The sequence below is a fragment of the Gopherus evgoodei genome, chromosome 3, assembly GCF_007399415.2.
Source record: "Gopherus evgoodei ecotype Sinaloan lineage chromosome 3, rGopEvg1_v1.p, whole genome shotgun sequence".
Taxonomy (NCBI): Eukaryota; Metazoa; Chordata; order Testudines; family Testudinidae; genus Gopherus; species Gopherus evgoodei.
The window spans coordinates 86,367,004-86,386,652 of NC_044324.1; the positions used below are offsets into that span (position 1 = coordinate 86,367,004).

The 19,649-nt window shown below is 42.7% G+C and overlaps 1 protein-coding gene across 1 annotated transcript in view; it reads right to left on the reverse strand.

Moving 5' to 3' along the window:
• SIM1 (SIM bHLH transcription factor 1) overlaps positions 1-19,286 on the reverse strand; it is a 58,980-nt gene extending 39,694 nt beyond the window's left edge. The window contains exons 1-8 of the mRNA XM_030554226.1: positions 19,112-19,286; positions 7,635-7,717; positions 6,352-6,441; positions 5,952-6,060; positions 5,733-5,818; positions 4,306-4,505; positions 4,087-4,193; positions 2,939-3,086 (exon numbers count right to left, since the gene is read on the reverse strand). Of these exons, the coding sequence (XP_030410086.1) occupies positions 2,939-3,086; positions 4,087-4,193; positions 4,306-4,505; positions 5,733-5,818; positions 5,952-6,060; positions 6,352-6,441; positions 7,635-7,717; positions 19,112-19,286 (998 nt within the window). The remainder of the gene's footprint in view (positions 1-2,938; positions 3,087-4,086; positions 4,194-4,305; positions 4,506-5,732; positions 5,819-5,951; positions 6,061-6,351; positions 6,442-7,634; positions 7,718-19,111) is intronic.
• Positions 19,287-19,649: the final 363 nt, after the last annotated feature.

Consider the following 19,649-nt stretch of genomic DNA (forward strand, 5'->3'; position numbering starts at 1 on the left):
ATCGTAAAGTTGCTACATAATCCATTGTTTTAGGAGAAACTTCTGAGGGATTTTTAATAAATAATTTTCCAATAAATAGCAGCCTGGCTGAAAATATATCAAAATATATCAATATTTTATATTGAGTGAAAAGGAAGACTCCACCTCATAAAAAATACCGAAACATTAATTGAAACTAAAGAAATGGGATCACTGTCTATTTCCGTAACACACACACACATACACACATTGTACTCAGAGGGCCCGATCTTCTTCCATTTAAGACAACTGGAGTTTTTCCGTTGACTTCAAAAGGAACAAGATCGGCCCCCTAGTGTTCTCCAACATTTGACAGTTTGGGAATATTTTAAGCCTCTGCTTCAAGGCCTCCTTGAACCACTGTTGGGTGTTCTCTCTGTGCTGCTGTATTTAAAGGTATGTATTTGAACAGAACTCACTTAACACTCTGTTACCTTGGAAAGAAGGGACATACAGAACACATCTATGCTCAGATTTGCTGCTACCATGGACAATCAATACAAATCCACTTAATTGGCTAAAACAATGTAAATCAGCCCTCTGCAACCAGATGTAGGATGTCCACAGCAAACAAACTGCAACCTGTTCATTGTAAAAAAACCAGACCCTGAACCACTTGACGGTCTAGTACCCACCACCTTAGGCACATTATTTGTGATCAAAGCATTTGCATACAGCTAAAGATACTGGAATTGCATATGGATTTAACAGTAGGTCCAATCTTGCTGTTCTTACACAGGCAGTATGCCCATTAAATCATTGGGAATTTTGCCTGAGAAAGGACTGCAAGCTTGGTCCCAGTGTGATTTACACCATTTTTACAGCCTCTTTTTTCCTCTCTTGCCCAGTAAAGCAAGTAACTATTCTGGTGATTAAATGCTTTCCTTCACAATCGCTGTCCTGTTTCCGTTACATACTGGAATAGTTGTTACGCAGAGAGAACAAGTGACAATCAATAGGAAAAGGCTATCCAGTTATTCCCAAGCAAACAAAACAGACTTTTTCAAAATGACCAAAAGCAGAAATTAATTATCCAGTGGGAGGTTTCATTTCCATGCAGGTTACTTAAGGTAGGTCTGTGCTCTGGATAAAATATGACTGCTAACCACTGGCCCTCACAGGAAAACAAGCCTAGTACTTGTGAAGCCTCTGACATACAAAGCACCTTAGTATGTTATTTTCTTTTTCTTTGAAAAATGGTTACAATATACAGACACTTTTCTTGGCTGCTCAACATTCATGTTTTACGAATGTTTTAATCTGTGAAATACATTTGGGCCTCTCACCTTGTGTTTAGTTGAGAAGTCTAACATTTGTGAAATATAGGCATTAACAGGACTTACACTTTGGGAGTGCAGAGATATAAACGTATGGAAAGGCTGCAATGTGTGTGATGTGTCAATTCCCTCCTTCTTCAGTCTTGCCGCTGCTGTTTACTCCTACTTTGCTTTTTTGTTGTTGTTTTTTTTAAAGCGATTAGGATTTTCCTAGCTACCTGCTGTGAGCCTAAGAGTCCATCTATGGAGGAAAACCAGGGTTTTCTCCATACACAGGAAAGCTCACCCAAACCGAATGTATGTTATTCCTCCATGAGCACGGAAGTCTCCATATTGAATCAAGCAGAGAATACATACTTTTATTGTCGAGTACAATTGCTAATGATCATAGATTGAACTCTGTAATATTGTCACTCTAATGTATAAAGGACCCTCCCCCATCCAATTAAGTGGACGCTCCTTAAAAGAGTACCGTTTGAAAGACCATAGTCACTGTTTCCAAATAAACAACTTCATTTTTATGTCTGCCTTAAAACATGAACTGCCAAAACAATAAATTGCCTGTGTGTATGTTAAACCCAAAAAAGTAAGATAATTCTGCTTTAAGGATATAAATCTCTGCAGAATGTTAATCCATTCTGGGGGGAGGAAACTTTAGCTTATCAATTTTCAATAGTTACATTTGAGTGGAGAATGAAAAAAATCAGCATTGGACTATAAGTATGTACATGTGCAGGTATACTGCACTTACAATATCATGAATGTTTTCTTCACTAACAAAACAAACAGGTCACATGATTTGAATGACATATCACTTCTGCCCGCAGCAATCACTATTTCTATAAAAATAGTATTAGCATTATCATAATAAATAAGTCCAGCCAACCTGCCGGAGGTAATTATAACTCATCCATTGGACCCAGGTATTGCAGTTTATGCAGCAGGTACTGTACAGGTCTGATACTCCTGCAATACCCAAGTACAGCCAAAATTTTCAGCATTAACTCTGAACCTTTTTGCCTTGGGGGAGGTGGGAGAGGTTAAACTGAGAACCTTCTGGTCACTTAAACTTTCTTTGTGGTTCAATATAAGGCTCAGTTTCTCAGAACAAAAAAGAAATCTCAGAGCTTTGATAGAGACTCTGGATGATATTAAGAACTTCAAACCCCAGATTTTTGAAAAGAAAAACAGATGTCCTGTTTGTTAAGTATAAATAACTCTGTACACTCAACCCTTATTTTTTTCTGACGCTGCATTAAATTTTATTTAAAGCTGGGTACATTTAAACTGTAAAAAGAGAGCGAGAGGGAGCCGAATATGTGGGCGACAATCCTCTAAATCTTTTCCCTAGCGAAAGAGGAAAAAAGAAAAGTCAGACGGGAACCTTTCATCGAGATGAAAGTGCTCCCTGGGTTTCCCAGCCAGGCCAGCCCGGTGTGTCTGCCCTGGTCAGTTGCAGCACTGAGCGGATTTAGCAGACTTAGGCTTAGAGGAAGAGAGAGACTGTGGAGCTAGGTCTGTTCCAAGCAAGCCGCTGCGCTGTGGCGGGGCAGGGCCCCTTTCTAGCTACGCGTTTCCACAAGGCCTTTCCCCTCTGGCGCGCCTCGTCCGCCCAGTTTAGAGCAGCCCCTGGACTCACTTACGTGAGGACGTAGTTGACGCTGACTATGCAGTGTGGCCTCGAGGACCTGCTGTTGTGCACGATGGTGGCATAGCTCTGCACCCACACCCAGCCGCCGTGCTTGGCCAGGAAGCGGTAGTATTTGGTGGTCACCTGCCCTTTCACGAGCACTGCGGAAGATACAAAAGAAGGGAAAGGACCTCAGTGGAGCACCGCTGCTGCCGGCATTCCCCCGGGAAGGGTTACCCGCTCACTGGGGAAGCCCACGTTGCTTTTGTTAGCCGGAGCTCAGATAAAGGGCTACAGCTACGTCTCAGGGCAAACGGGTGTTTTAGTAAAGGCAAAACTAGAGATCCGAACGGTGTGTGTGTGTCCTGGTGACAATGATCCCGCGCCCACTGCAGTTAATGAGGAAACTTCCACTGGCATCAGAGGTGCGGGCTTAGTGCGGATAAATTCATGTCCGGAAATTTCCAGACAACAACTGACCCCATCACTTCTGTGTCTCCGGGGTAATCAATGCATGTCTGCACATCAACAAAAAAAATGTTCACGGAGTCCAAAGGAAACTACATGCCACGACGTATTTCACAATAATAAATAATACAGCACAGTCCACTACTGGGGGAAAATATTTTTCAGATCTCTCTGTCATCGCGATTTTTAAAAGAACATTTAAAATGGGTTTTGCCTCTACTTGTGTCTGTTCCATTTTCTGTAAATGGGAAGAAAACTTACAGGAAACTAATATATTTTTCATCCATTCATTCCCCCACCCTCTCCGTGTATTAATGTCAGCGTGATATTGAAATAAAAATCGGATCTGCGAATCGGAATACCACCGTTCCAAAGAAATGTGTACATAGGATTCGAGTGGCATTGTGGGGCTGGAGAGAGGGAGTCTGGATTTTACTGGCAGGCTCTTCTGGAGCCGGGAAAAGATTCCCAACTGAAATGCCTGAGATTTGATCGCTTTAGTTCTTTCCTCATAACGGGTTGCTGAGGGAAAGCATCAGTGAGCTAGAGACCCCATGCAACTGCTCCTTCTTGTCCACTCCCCACCCCCTCGCAGCCTCGATTTCGTCCTAGGTGTAAATCAAATAAGTCCGGGTCTAAAGAGAGAAGGCTAACATCAGGCCCCCTTGTGCTTTAGCAAACAGGACTCCTTACACAAATGGTGAGCGCAGCGCAAGTGGAAAGTGTCACAGCCATGGACGTGGTGGTAAAGGGTCTTCTCGATCAGGTCCTGCGGCTCGTAACCCGTCAGCTCAGCCACCCTGTTGTGGAAAAGAGAGCCAGAAGCAGGCACCAGTAAGTGACCGGGCAGAGAGCGATGCCTGACAGGGAAGCGCGGGGCCAGAGTCTGAGTTTAAAAAGCAAACCGGCTACCTGGAATCTAAGAAGATGAGCTTCATGTCCAGGCTGGCCCGGAACATGAACATATTGCTGTGCAGCTTGATTTCTGTCACTGCGCTGGGAGGTAGCGAGTGGCCAACAGCGACCAAGCCAACGTTCTGGTAGCAGCCATCGAAGGGGGACATGTCCAGGCTGTACTGGCGGATCTTCAGGTAGCCGCTGCAATGAATGACCTGCCAGACACAAGACAGGGACACTTCACGCCCTGCGTACACCAGGGAAGTAGCTCGCGCCTGAAAACACACATACTACACAGGGGTGGGCACCCTGAAGGCGGCCGGAACCCGAAACTCACAACCTGCTGGAGAGCAGCGCAGTGTCAGAGGAATGTGCCTGTTACCATGGCCCTGGACAGAGAGTAAGAACTGGACAGAGAGAGGTTATTTTCTCTGTAGAACAATTCAGCGGTCAGGATCTGATCCAAAGCCCATCGAAGTCAGTGTGGGGTGGGTGTTCCAGGGATACAAGTGGAACTGGGATTAAGGCCTAGCTACGCTTTTATTATTCCTCTATACATTGCAACAGTCAGAAAGAGGAAGTAGTGCCAGGTTGTTCACAACTGGTATTTGTAATTTCACCCACACAAGATGTATGTGAGTGTAGATTAGGTGCGTGTATATACGTAAATAAATGTGTAAGGTGTTCATTACATAGATATGTATTAGACGCCATATGTGTATGGTACATGTATGTGGATATAGATTTGTATACATTTCACATATATACATAGTATATATGTTTTAGTGTTATAATAATACTTTATTATAATGCCATTTTCTGCAGGAACTCAGAGCGATTTATGTGCATTAATGAATTTAGTCTCACAATCATTATTCTTCCCATTTTACGGAGGAGACGGCTGACGCAAAGAGAGCTGCTGAGAGGCAAACATCACATAAGATGTCTGTGAGACATAGAACCCAGGAGTCCTGAACAGAAGTACATAAAACTAAGACTCGGAGGAGATTCCTGACAAGACCTTAGACTAGGAGAACTTCACCTAATTTGAAGAGCCTTCACAAACTTTTTTAAAATCCCAGCCAAGTCCGCCCAAAGGTTTGCAATGGGTCAGCTCACAGAAACACCGGAACTTCAGTAGTTTTTGCTTGGTTTCTACTACAAACTCTGGCAAAACTTGGGGGATTTGGCTGAGTTTGGCTTTGTGGTGTGTGTTCATGTAGTTGCAACCCAAAGAGAAACTCTGGGCCTGAACAGGAAACCCACACTTTAGAAACGTCCTGGCCAGCTGACACCGCTCAAATGGGCTGAGGTCTCATTCTGACTGCCAGCCCCCTGATTTCACACCGCAAGACCCAGCGGCCTAGCCAAGCACAGATATTCTCTAGCATGCACTTCCCATCCTTCTGAGCAGGAACCGCTGGTGAGTCCTGTCCACGCACCTTGTAGCCCCCGCAAGTCAGCCCCGCATTCCTCTTAGCCAAGACGCACTTCATCCTTATGAAAAAGGAGCGCTCGATCTCGTACTCTAGGGGAAAAGGCAGAGACTCCAGTGAGAAAAAGGCAGCGGGGTCTGGTGGCACCCGATGGCTTTGCTTCCAATGCTGAACCCACATCCGCACAGGCGCTGAGGCCAAGCCGGGAGAGAGAATGCACCTTACCCTGCACGAAGTGAGAGTGGTAGGGCTGGTGAGCTGTGAGTACCGCGGTCATCTCATCGTGATCAGCAGGGTGGATGTATTCGTAAATGCTATTTCCGGTCAGCTCTACCTGTGAGGGAAGAGGAGGGTTTCAAATTTTTCGTCATTGACATAGCGTGCGTATGCAGCTGGTGCTGGATTTGCGGTCATCTACTCCTGTGGTACAGCTCTATAAACACACACGCACACACAATTACAGTGTCCTGGCTTTGACTGGGTTGCCATTCACACTAGCTCCGGTTTAAACAAATCGCTTAGAGGCAGCTGTACATCTCCTCTGGAAAAGATAGGGATATAGATAGGGGAATTATGCCCTGTCACACGCACGCATAAGCCGTTAGCGGGTAACCTGTCCACTTACCTGTGATAAACCCAGATGAACAGAGGCCGTCTCTGAAATGTACATGATCTTGCCGTCTGGAGCCACAACAAATATGAAGCCATCCAACGTCTATAGAGGAAAGAAGACACCACATATCTGTGAACTACGTGTGCCTGGGACTGATTTAGCAGATCGGGGATTCCAGCCTCGCTTTCATTATTGAACGAGTTGGAGGGTGGAAGGAAGCTGGAACATCCTTTCAACAGATCCGCTTAAAGGGGCCAGGATATGAACATAACGCACCTCAAAACAGGGGGACCTGTTTGAAATGGCTCTGTAATAACATGTGACAATGAATCAACCTCAGACTCCAAAGCAGCAAGAACAGAAGCTCCCAGCATCGAGGGCTCTCAGCCTGGGCTTTTTCCAGTGGGAACGGTCAGCAAATACTGAACACTTCCATCCCCCATCTACGATTTGAGTAGACATTTTAACTCTTACGTATTTGCTTAAGAGATTTCAGCGAGCAAGGGACGATCTAAAACTCTCCACAATGTAAATAACGTTTGAAACGGACAGAACTATTTAAAAGGCCTGTTAAGACTAGATGGATATAGATAATGTTAATAGACGTTATTTGTGTGCACTGAGAGAAGAACAGGCTTCTGTTTATTAGAGGCGAGTATAAAATGCTGCAAGACCCCACAGTACCAAATGCCTGAATAGCTAAGACTGTAAACACTAATATTCCTTTGTTAATCCTTTATGCAACAGTGAGTTTTCAATTGTGTCATAGTTGAATTAATGTTTTCTGTGTCTTTAATTAATCAGTGTTTATTCTGACTACCATGGGATCAAGGCTTTCTAACCCTTTGCTGCACCTTTTATATGTGCTCCTCAAAATGGCCCCCTGAATCCTCTCTATGGTTTCTCTCACTTCTCTTTTCACCTTGCACCACCTTAAAGACACGTGTTTGTGCTCACCAGATTTCTCAGAACAAGAAAACTACACTCACAAATCTTGTCGCCCTGCTGACTGACAAGGCTGTTGAGATTAGGGACGAAATCAACCTACCACTTTCTCCTTCAGGAACATAGAATGGCCTCCAGCAAGCTGAGCTGCGCTGCGCAGCCTATTGTACCCTGATAGAGGCAGAGGATCGTGACAGATAAATTCCGCCACACTGTTCACAATTCTGGACTCTCCTTTTGTGAAACACGTGAACAGTTAAAGATTAGACACGGGAATAATTAAAAGCTCAGAATATGGTTCGATCTCTTTAATCATTAATACCAAATGGCTCGAGTTTCCAGGCCAGTACCTGCAAAAGATGAGATCCCAGCTCCCGTCCAACATTATCCAAAGGGCTGGTTCGACTAGTATGGCCCCAGGCTTCGCCAAGTCCTGTTTATTTAAGACACACAAAAATTCAGGTGAGACGACAAGATACAAATCCTCAGTGACCTGTCAGGGATGGTATATTTGGTTTTTTTTGTTTTAGTTTCAAACACTTTAAAACGTTTTCTAGTAATTGAATAAGCGGAAATAATTCCCTTGTTGATTATTTTTAAATCTAATTCCTGTTTGGGAGGGGATATCTATGTTGGAATTACCAGTTAAGTTCATTAATAAGAACTGAGTGAATTCAACTAAGCCAGGAACCGCTCCAGATAAAATGCTATTCAACCTGGACAGTGGCTTCTAGAAAGTTAGCTTCCTGGAAGAAAAGGTAGTACAATATCTTTGCTTCTGACCTCATTGAAAAATTACCGAACAACACTGCGAGGTATCAAAAGGAGACCAAAAAAGAAATATTTAATTTCAGTAGAATGATGCTGTTAACAGGACTTGAATACAGTTCCGAATGATTTAAGTGTTATAAAGCCAATGAAATACAGCATTGCTGTTATTCAGTATTATTCGATTAGACAAGGATAACTCAGGTATGTGAGTATGTTATTGAGTGTGTACGCCGACTCTCCCAGAAACGAATGCTTTGTATTGTTTGTGCAAAACCTCCCAAGAAATTAACAAGCTGAATGTGTAGACCAGGCTATATAATGAGGTGGCTTTAAAATGTAACCCTGGCCATCAAGATAACTTTCTGATTTGATCAGCGATATGGTGTAAATTCCGAATAAGGCCCCGATCCTTCATTCCTCACCTATCTATCGACTTCAATAGGCGCTTTTGGGTGCTCCGGGAATGCAAGATCGGGCCCCTGCATTTTATTAACAATTATTTCCACTTTAGCGTATGCCAAGCCCACTAAAGGTGAACTACCTTTCCCAACGTCTTTCCGTAGCTGCAGTGTCACGACAGCACTAAGACGCACCAAGCAGTGCATAAATGTACTTCCGAAGCGGTCCAAGTCACTCACTAACCAACGTACCAGCTCCTCTCTTCCCAGTCAAACTCTCTTCCCCACCACATACAAGGCCTTCTCTCCCTCACTGAAGGAATGACCTCTCTTCACTGTGAATGATCCGCTTCCAAATACTCTGTCTAGTTGTATTCAACAAGGAATCTCCCCGGACGTGGCTAATGTGGCAAAGTATGCTTGTTTCCCTCTATGCAAAAGGCTAGGAAAGGAGCTGGATGGAACGGACTGTGCCGGAGTTAAAAGGCATTACCCAGAAACAGTTTACCAGGGCTGTTGCTGAAATAATTTCAACTTGGCTATTAAAACCTTTTATGCTTACACCATTAAACAAGGCTTAGCGTGACCAAAAAAACACAAAAACCAGTGATTGATGGCAGCGCAGAGCAAATCGCCATGAGGCTAGCACAGGGTCCGAGCAGGGACCGCCTCCCGCAGAATTAGCCCTTTACAAACTCCTTGCGGCTTGTTTTTCGTTTATTCAGATGCAAACAAACAAGGAATGGGAATGGAGGCGATGCGGAGCAGTTAACTCCCCCTCAGTATTGACCGGGCTCACCTGGGTGTTTACACGTCTAAATAAAGCTAACGATTTCTCCACCGCTATTCAAACACTGAAGCGCCCACTCTAAGGCCGTGCATTCTGTCTCTCTCTCTTCAGCCATTCTTTCCTCCATTTCTCCTCTCCATCCCTCCTTCAATAGGCCAGAACTTTTAGCAGCGCCAGCCCCTCCTCGCTCACCATCTCTCTCCTACCCTCTTCTCAGTCCTCCACAAGAGTCTCTCTCCTTAAATCCCCATTTCTTCCTCTTCTGTTTACATCACTCCCCTCTTCCCCATGCCAGCAGCTCTCCTCTCCTTTCTGCCTCTACGCTTTTCTCTCCTCCCCTGCAAACAGGGTAATACCCCTCCTCTCCTCAATTCTCCCTCGGACAGGGGCCTTAATAGATTGCCTTTCCCCCGCCCCCCTACATATACCTCTGTCTCTATCCTCTGCTCCTTCACCTCGCCAAATGCCGGCCGGCAGCAGGATCCCTGGGAGTTCCTTCTGCTCAATAGCAGGTACCTAGTGACTTTCCAGAGCCCCGAGGTAAAGGGTTATGGGAGAAATCTGCACCTTACGCGCTTCTATAATACTTGACAATTGTGCTGCCCCCGAAAGCAATCATCCCATCTCCCAGTTAGACAGTGAGCGAACCACAGACACACTGACTTCTAACCCTTTTTACTACCCAAATGCTGTAGTAAACGATTTCATTCATGAGACGGTGGCGGGGAAGATATTGGAAAGCATATATACCGTGGAAAGCGTGTGATCAAATTAACAGGCACAACATTTCCTCTTGAAATTAACAAGCACTAACATTATCCTGCAAAGGTTGCATCGTTTCCAGAGAAAGACCGAAAATTCCCCTATGAAATTTTGATTAAGTACACGTTTCGGGGGGGTTGGTTTGGTTGTGCTTAACAATAAAGTCTATTAAAATGAGACAAAAGCACCACTCTGCATAAAATGTCCTATCCGGAGAACCAGGAAGACGGATTTCTGTATTTAATACAGCGGCTGAACTCCTTGCCTAGGTTCTAAGTTGTTTATTAATCCGAGTTAAAGGGTCTAATTATGCTGCTCCTAAAAGGGAAAATAGCCCTACCCTTGCGGGTTAATGAATAGCCCATCTACATTACAGGTTAACTTTTTTTCACGGAGCATTACACTCCTTTTTTTATGTGTCAGGTGGAAACCTTTCGCTTTTTAGCTGTGTCTAAGTTAATGTTTTATAATTAAATGTTTTCACTTGTCTACCTGAACCGGCTTTTCGAAACCCTACCACATGAGACAGCTCTTTGTATTTTCCAGATGTTTCAGTGCTTTCAAGCTAGAGACTATTTTCATTCATTACCAATTCCTTCCAGTCCGTCAGACCACCCCACCTCATTGCTATCCTGATGCCCTTTAAAATTCTGTTTTTAAAGGGTTGTGCAGAAAAAACTCTTCATTGATATAACTTTTTTTTTATCTATCTGTCCGTTTTAACACCCAATTTCCTTTTAGCGAGGGGGGTTAACTGTGATTTCTTGCACTTGACCTACCGCAGAAAATTCTACAAATCCTTTGATTGTCTATTTAAAACAAAACAAGGAAATCAGCTTCCCTTTTGCTTCAGGATTACACTGGAAACAAGATCTAAAGGTTCTCTTGTAATTTGGAGAGGCGAACAGAATAATAGGTTTGGAACAGAAACAAGCAGCTTTGTGAGGGGAAGGATAACTAAAACGCTTTTAGGCAAAGGATTTTCCCAGCTAAAGTGGCCGAAGACAAAGCAAAACATAATCTATTTTGGAAGATTTCCAAGATATGCTACATTAACCTTAGTAGATAAAATTTGCTTTCCTCCCCAAGCCCCCCACCTCCATCAAAGTCTGGTTTATCATATTTACATAAGTAGCCTTAGAAGGGATGTATCTATTATGGATCTAAAGCGCTAGCTGGCTCATATTTCATTTGAAAATCTAGGCGAAGTTTTACTGTTGCTTTATACCTGATGCGTTGTATTAAAATACCCCCTGACCCGTGGATTACCTCAATGGACTGGCTGCATGGGTTTTGTAATTTCCTGAAAATGAGATTTCGATTTATAAAACAAGAAACCAATTAGTAACCAAATGAGGCGAAGTAGATCCACTAAAATTGACCTAATCCCACAGGCACCATTTAGGCCAGTTCTTGGCGAATGAATGATGAGCCACAGTCTAGCGTGGGCTGAAGGCATCATCCAGCTGTGTTATTGCAAGCAGCAAAAATAAATTGATCGAGCTTTTCCTTCGGAATGAATTTTCTACTCTTGACAAAATATAGATTATAACCCCTACATAACAACCTCCTCCACTCGAGGTTATTTCTTATAAGAAGATAAACAATTTAGGCTACGAGGAACTGCCCATCTTTAGGAGAGAGAAGACGACATTCTAGCCAACCTGGAATGTTGCTTCGGCTATTAAACCAGTTTCAACGCTTTGCAGGAATATATCATAGGAAGCTACCATGTTTGCGAATGAGGACGCTAACTCATTCTTTATTTTACCAACTTCTCTGTGGAAATGCATTTAACGTTCACAAATTAAAGGCCAGAGAAAACGTGTCTTTGCCTTTTCTGGTGTCAGTGCATTAGCCACACCAGCTGAATCAAAGGGACCTTTCTGGGCTTTACAACGTTTCATTCCCATCCATACACCCCCAGACCACTGAAGTTCACACGGCCACTTCCCTCCCCAAAGCTTTAAGAAACAACAACTTTGATCTAACCATATCCACCCCCACTATTCGATTGATTCAGTCCTTAATGCTAGCAACCAGGGGCAAAACTGGGTTGATACGTAGTTTTTGCTCAATAGCATTTTGGCTGCAATACACAGGCGCTTATTTGCCATCCAAAGGTGGCAAAGGAATGGAAGAAGGTCTCCCTTTCAATAGTTTCTAATTTGATCTAGGAAAAATAAAATTAATTAAACAAACGGGGAGAGGGGTAGGAAGAATGTGATTCCAAAAGGCACATCCACCTCTTTAGCATTGGCAGATCTGCTAGGCCGGGAAGCACTCTGTGAGCATCTGCAGCTCTGAAGCACCCCCTACCCTCTTCCCCTTCCTTTGTTTGGGAGTAGTGAAGAGGGGTTGGCTGGAGATGCAAGCCCTTAACTGTTTTGTTTTCACTTGCTGGCTTTTGAAATGATTATTTCTCCAATAAACTATGGGTCATACAATCCGGATTCAGCGGAGAGAAAACAACCAACCAACCAATCTTTGCGCTCCAGTTTGGAAGTCACTCTCAGAGCAGTAAAAACACTGGTTAAGAAGTGACTAGGGGTTGCGAATGCTTCCCGTACTCAGACACCCGAAGGACTTTTGTTTTCAGAGGAGTGGTGCTGCTCACTACCTGAAAAATTAGGCACCTTTTTGCTATGCCCTTTATCCTCGTTTACACTAAACTTTGTCAGAGTGTTTGGCCTTTGGTGGGGAATGCATTTCCAGGCTGCGCTCTGGAAGTCTATAATGCTGAGTACAAAATCAAACAATGCCAGAACAACCCTCCTCATAAAAAATGTGTACTAAATATATATTTAGTTAGGTGCGGGGACCTACAGCCAGATAAATAAACCAGCGATATGCTAAACCTATTTAAAATAGGACCAGAAATACAATTCGAATAGAAATACGAGATTATTTTATAGCACTGGGGTCCGATTCTGCAATCTTTATTCAGGTAAAACTTTTCTTGAAATCAGCAGGCGCTGTTATCTCATCAGGCAAGTCTTGATTCTGATTTTCTGTACTTACACTGAATAAAATATATCTATCTAGCCTTCAACCCTCGACTAAATCCTGCACCGCCTACCCAGGCCAACGTCTCATGGAGTTAATAGGGAGTTTTGCCTAAATAAAGACTACAGAATAGGACTCATCTAGCCTGTGGTCCTTACTCTAGTAAAATAAATAAATACATTCAGTGGACTCGCCCAAAGACCTCAAAAGGGCTGCTTTTTTCATAGGAGTGTAGGACCAATAGATCATTTTTTTTGCCTGGGGGAGGACTGCAAATCAGGCCCAACAAAGGGATATGATGTAATTAAATGAACATTTTAATAGGGAGGAGAGCACAGCACACCTGAATTCGATTTGTGCTGTTCTCTTTGGGCACCTAATGTTCTTGCTTCGGATTTGTTTTCCTCTGCAAACCTGACGGGCAGCACACTCACTCACATATCCAGGGAAATGAAATGACATAGGCAGCCATTATAAGTGAAGCTCGAGCTCGAGGGAATTCCCAATTGCCTGCTGTTTGGCATCCGGAGTCTCAGCGTCTTTGCAGCGGGACCCTGCAAACGGGTGCGAAAGGCCGCGTGCGAAGAGGCACAAGGGACGAAGAAGGCTGCGCTAGGGGCCCGGAAGCCCAGGGCGAAGCGCAGTTTGCAGGAGTAAAGTGCGTGGCCCACCCATGTAAGCAGCAGCACCTTCCCTTCCCCATATGTTGCCTCCCTGCAGCCGGCCAGGTGAAGCCCCTCATAAAGCTTTATGAGCACAGAGGCATTTCACCCCAGAGTCCGTATGCAGCTCGTAAAGCAGCACCTTTCGTGCTTCCTCGTCGCCCCGCACCAGCGGGGCTACTTTCTTCTCTCTCTTACTGTAGTTTCTTTGGAGGAAGACCAGCTAACCAGAGGGTCACTTCCTCTACTCTCAAAAGGTAAAACCCCACCTGCCCTAGTCACTGCAAACCAAAAAAGGCACAGAGTGTTGCATGCAGGAATCAACCGGAGTCTATTAACCGTTCAATAGGTTTACTATCAATGGCCTGTTTTGCTACCTCCTAGCATATAGCCCTGACCTGGATGATTTCTTAGTTAATCCTACAGGCACTAGTCAACGATAACGAAAATCCCAGACATTTGAGACTGCAAATAAGCATCAATTCTTCCTTGGAGGGTCCAGATGAAATGAAATAAAGTATTTACAAAAAACTGCTGCTCATCTCGAAGCGTCTGCGGATGCCATTACCAAATATTTCTAAAAAAGTATTAGCCCGATAAACCACGTGCGTTCATTTGAAACAAAGATTTACTGAATATCAGTGTTTATGCCCTAAAGAAATATTGCCTACATAACCATCACTGCTAGGGGAACTACAGAGAAATACTGCCTGCGCTGATTCAGTATACAACAAATTACCAGCGTTTTGCTTCTAACACACACAAGGCAACGTAATGACACTTTACAACGTAAGCCAGGGTCCGCAATGCCAAACTAAAACGGCAGCCGCAATTTTGGAATTTCATGCAGATCGGTATTATCAAAATCACAGTCAACGTTATTTTGTTCAGAGGTAGCTGTCCTGACAACGACTGTACCAAATTGCTATTTCACATGGCGTTCATATGATGCTGAAAAGCATTCGTCAAGGGTTTTTTTTTTTGGTTTTTTTTTCCAAACCAATTTTTATTAGCAAAAGAGTGAGGCTGTTGCTGAAGAAAATATGATTTCACCATAGATCTGATACGCGCTTTCTGGCACATAAATCTGCTTTTGCAACTGTTATGCAAGAAGTTTAGTTCTGCACTTCACATTTTAAATCCACATCAAAACTAGAATTAAACACAGAGAGGCAGCCTGGAGAGTAAACTGCAGCTTAAAGGCTTTTAAATGAGAAAAACGTCTGTAAGAAAATAAACATTGAAACCTAATGCTCAATCATTTCCCCTAGCAGTAAGAAAAACAGCATTAAATCACCTATCCACGTGGGAAACGGATTTTTTTTTTTGGTTAGTCGTTTAGCCCCTAAATAAAACAAGATTAAGGATTTCAGTATCGAAATGCTAGCCATTATTATTCCGCAAAGGTTTATTTAAACAGTGCCCTTTGCTTGAGTCTGTGAATTTAAGCGCCTTTCTGTATAGACTACCTACAAACGTACCGCAATTTTCATGATCGTTTTCCTAAACTATTTTCGCGACGAGGCAATAGCATGGACTTATCAAAATATGTTAAACTACTAGTTCTCTTTCTACGAATTACACACGCACACCTGGAAAAAAATCAAGGAAGTTTTGAGCTATTTGTTACAGGGGGGATGTTTGATCCTTACAATTTTCTGAAGCTGTATTAGACTCGACGTTTCAACTCTTTAATGTTAAATCGCGATTTCAGGGCCATATCTTGTCGTCGGTTTGTTTTTAAAAGCCGAACTCCCTACTGAATTCAACATGGAGTTGTGCTTAAAAATTGATGGCACTGTACGGCCCCTTAGTGATTTACCAGAACTGCAGGCCTTCGAAAAGTTAGCTGGCCACTGAAATCTCCTGTTTGTCTTCTCCATGGAGGTTTAACTCCCTGGACCAAAAGGACGTAAGTTGCCCAAGCCCCTGTTTTCAACTATAATAGAGTTCCCCCTTGAGAGGTTTAATTTACAGCGGACTTGTGAAAGGGAAAACGGGAAATGTTAGTATTTTAACCAAGCTCTTTTTTAATTGGTATTGAAGAACTCAATTGTATCTTAAACATGAACCAAGGAGGATAATGATACAATTTATCTAAAATCTTTGCTTACTGTACTTTAATGTTCGCTTTCTTTCTTACATTAGAGATTTGAGTTGGAGTCAATATACAGTTATTCCTGTTTTTCAAATATGCATAGGAAACTGCACTATGATAACGCTATACATATCCATCCACCCACTCTCATTATTTTAATCGCAAAACAATTTCCCTCTTAAAATAATGAATCCAGAATGTATCTGCATGCTCATTAGATTAATTCCTTTAAAACAGTTTTTTACACAGAAAGATGTTCACACATTATTTTTCTGTCTATGCACAGCTCTGTGCCTGCGCAGACAGTATCTATACTTTTCTATGTATAATAACTTTAACTCCTTCACATATAATCACCGCCCAGATAAATTTGAATTCGTTATTTTAGAGGGAAATTGTTTTAGTAGTTGTACAAGAGCTGTTAGTTAGATACAGGTAAAGTTGTTCCAACCAGACATTTAAATAATAGGTTTGTGACGTAGAAAGAGAAATAACGTGTGATCTCAAGGCTATCTTTTTGAGCCTCTTATCCGTAGGCTTTAGTCTGTGGTCTGTCTCGCTCCCAAAAGTTTGTATCATTTCCCTTCCCAGGGGAAATATAATGAGAAGGTTCCCATCTTTAAATATACCCTTTCCCTGTACCCTGCCACCTCCTTCAGTAACCCCTTTGCTACTGGTACATAATTTCTTTGCCTCCCTCTACCCACATCCCAGCGTTAATTTCACATTCTTGACTCTTCTGGCGAGACGGACCCCTAGATTTTCCCCCAAACACAGAAAATGCCCTAAAACAGTCTCTCAGCTCCAGTCTGAACTTAGACTGATCCTGTCTCACACTGGGAAGGGTGAACCCACCAATCCTTTTTGATGGCCTGGCAGAACTCACCAGTGGCTTTGCTCTGCTCAAGGGCCGGTGAGTTTCGAGGTCATCAATAAATTGGGAAATAAACGATGTACACGGAGTCGGGACCCTACTTCTACACCGGCATAAACACACGCAGACACGTAGAATTGGAGGTAGGAGCGGACTCTATTCCGTATTCGTCTCGCCAGAAACAAGCAGAGTTCAGCGCAATGGTGCGTGTGTGGGACTGCGTGTCTGCCTTTCTCGCTCCCTCGCAAGGAATCAGTAGAAAATACGCAGGAGGGAGAATATATTCTGCTTGGCTCTGGCTGCAGAAACAAGCACCGCTAATACAACGCGCTCGTTTGTGTTGCTGTTTAGATGTTTTTGTGCCTGCCCTACACAGACCGAGGGGCAAATAGAGAGAGAGAAATATATGCCGTGTGGCTCTGTCTACAAAATCAAGCCCTCACAAGGGGCGTGTGCTCGTTTCTGTCTCTCTCCCACACAATATGCGCGCTCTTTGAGAACTACACTGGACAGAGCTTCGTCCCTGCTTCCTTATTATTATAAGTTGCAGTTCGCCTTTAATTAGACTCGGAGGGGGTTGCTATGTTAAAAACCCCATTTAGCCTCCACTCTGATCTATCTGCACAAATTGGCATATGTTTTGGACAGCAGCAGCTCTGGCTACGGTGCACTTTGCCACACAATTCCCTAGTGCATTCAGACATTCTGCTTTGGCACTGAGGGACGGGGATCAGCTATTCTTCTCTTCCCATGATTACTCACAGCCTACAAGAAACACCATATGCTTCTTCTGATCAAACAACCCGCTACACAGGCACCAATAATTGACGAGACCTGCTCGAAATCACGCAGAAAGGTAGCCTACTGAGACTGCAGGAGTTGACAAATCATTGCTAATAATCCTTTTAGGAACATCACGGCCATCAGAGTTTGCAATAGCTTTATTTTTATAAAGTACGCGTTGACAGTATAAAGGACAACTCGATCTCTTTTTAAACAGAAGGCAGTCTCGTCTAATGATATTCAAGCCGGCAAATCACAGCCACAATAGGAATGTGGAGTTTCATTTATTTTGTTACCTTGCAGGTGCTACAGCTTTGATTCATCTCCTCGCTTGGTTTCAAGTTATTAGGAGATGGATTTTATTGCTTAAGGAAATTACTTCAACATACAATAGATTAGAAGTTACTGTCAAGGGTTTTTTTTTCTTTAAAAAAAAAGCAGTTTTAAACAATCTGACAGGAAAAAAAATCTTCCCGTATTCAAAAATAGATATCAGCCCTCACGTATTTATACTAAAAGTATAATTTAATAACGCACAAATTCGATTTTCAATCAGACTTTTAAAAATGCGAAGACTAATCTATTGCCCTACTTTTCCCATCTCCTGATAGAAACAGACTCGATCAAATAGTCAGTCTTCCTTTGTAAAATACAATATCCTGGGAGCTGTTCAAGCTGTAAATGTGTGAAGCATGTTGTTAATTCGATTGGAAGAATTTCCTGTTTCGTAGTTTTTTCTTCCACATACAGGATACTCCATTCAGGTGAATCCACGTAAAATATTCGTACAGGCTTTTGCACTAATTTTTCTCTCACATTAAAAGAAATAGATTCAAGATACAGGCGAACTTTGTATAGTCCCTCTTTACCGATGAATAGTCCCTCTTAACTTCTCCTGGTGTTTTGCTTGGTATCGGATCTAGACATTTTAAACATTAATTTTAAATCCTAGACTTGGTTAACGGCAAGACTGATTTGATTAAACAGACTAGACTAATCCTTCTTCCACTGATATCAACGTAAAGTTTGCCATTGACTTCAATGGGAATAGGATCAGGCCCAAAGTTGGACCCTATTTTCATAGGGTTACAGGGATTTTCAATTCTTCTGAATGTAGAACTATTATTAAATATTTCGGAGACCATTTAACCTCACCCAACTGTCCTAATGACTTTCAGACCAAGAGACACCACATTCATAATGAAATCAAGGTTTGTTTGGATTTGTTATTTATTTTTATAGCGTTGTACCTGTAAACTGTGGTTCAGTTCTTGAACTGAGGCTTTAGGACTTGGCATAGACTCATGTAAATATTTACCCATATATTAACTCCCCTTCATATAGCTATAAATATGGGTGGATTGCCCTTTTTTGTTACACACGTGCTTCGCAAGGGACGCAGATCTTACATAGCAGAAAAGAAAAAGTCATGTTTGTTTTAGTAGAATACGCAGCTGAGCTCAGTATCTTGAAGTGTTGACAAAAGCACTGTTGGTCCCCAACCAAACATGTCCCATATGTACTGAAGTGAAATGAAAGTATTTACGGCAGAGAAAAGGGACAACACAGGACACCTTCCTTCAGGAATTATACACTGCCAGATGAAATTTACATAAGAGTAAACGATCATCTGGACTGGAATTAGAATGGAGGCAAATATTCATTTTCAGTAAAGTCACCTACCTTCAGGAAAAACCACCCTCATTTTTAAATAGCTGGTGGTGAGTCTGATTATTGAGGCTTTATCCAGCTGAGAAGTGATAGCTGAGGGCAAAGGCAGTAATTTAGCCAGTTCATAAAATTCACTGTTTTCTTTCTCCCGTCTAGTCCGGGCAGCATTTTTGGATTTCTCTTTCATTGTGTTTTTTTCCCCTTTCCTTCTTACAATTTAAGCTCCCCAGATTCATCCAAAGAGGGGAGAAACTTTCAATTACAATTCATCTTCCAGAAGCATCAAACATTGTTTTTTGAATGCAAGAGGGTTATTCTTCTAAATCTTTAAATGATATAAAAAAGATTCAAGACCAGAAGTGATAATTTTTAAAAAAAAACCATTCACTTAAAAATAACATTAACAATGCAAACGGATAGGACGAGGTCCAGTGCAGCCCAGAAAATCCCAGCAACTGCGGAGAGAACTAAATGCCTGCACCATACAGCAACCAAATCAAGGTATTCTGTCCTTTTCTTCTACTACATGCTGCAAACATAGCTTCTCGGA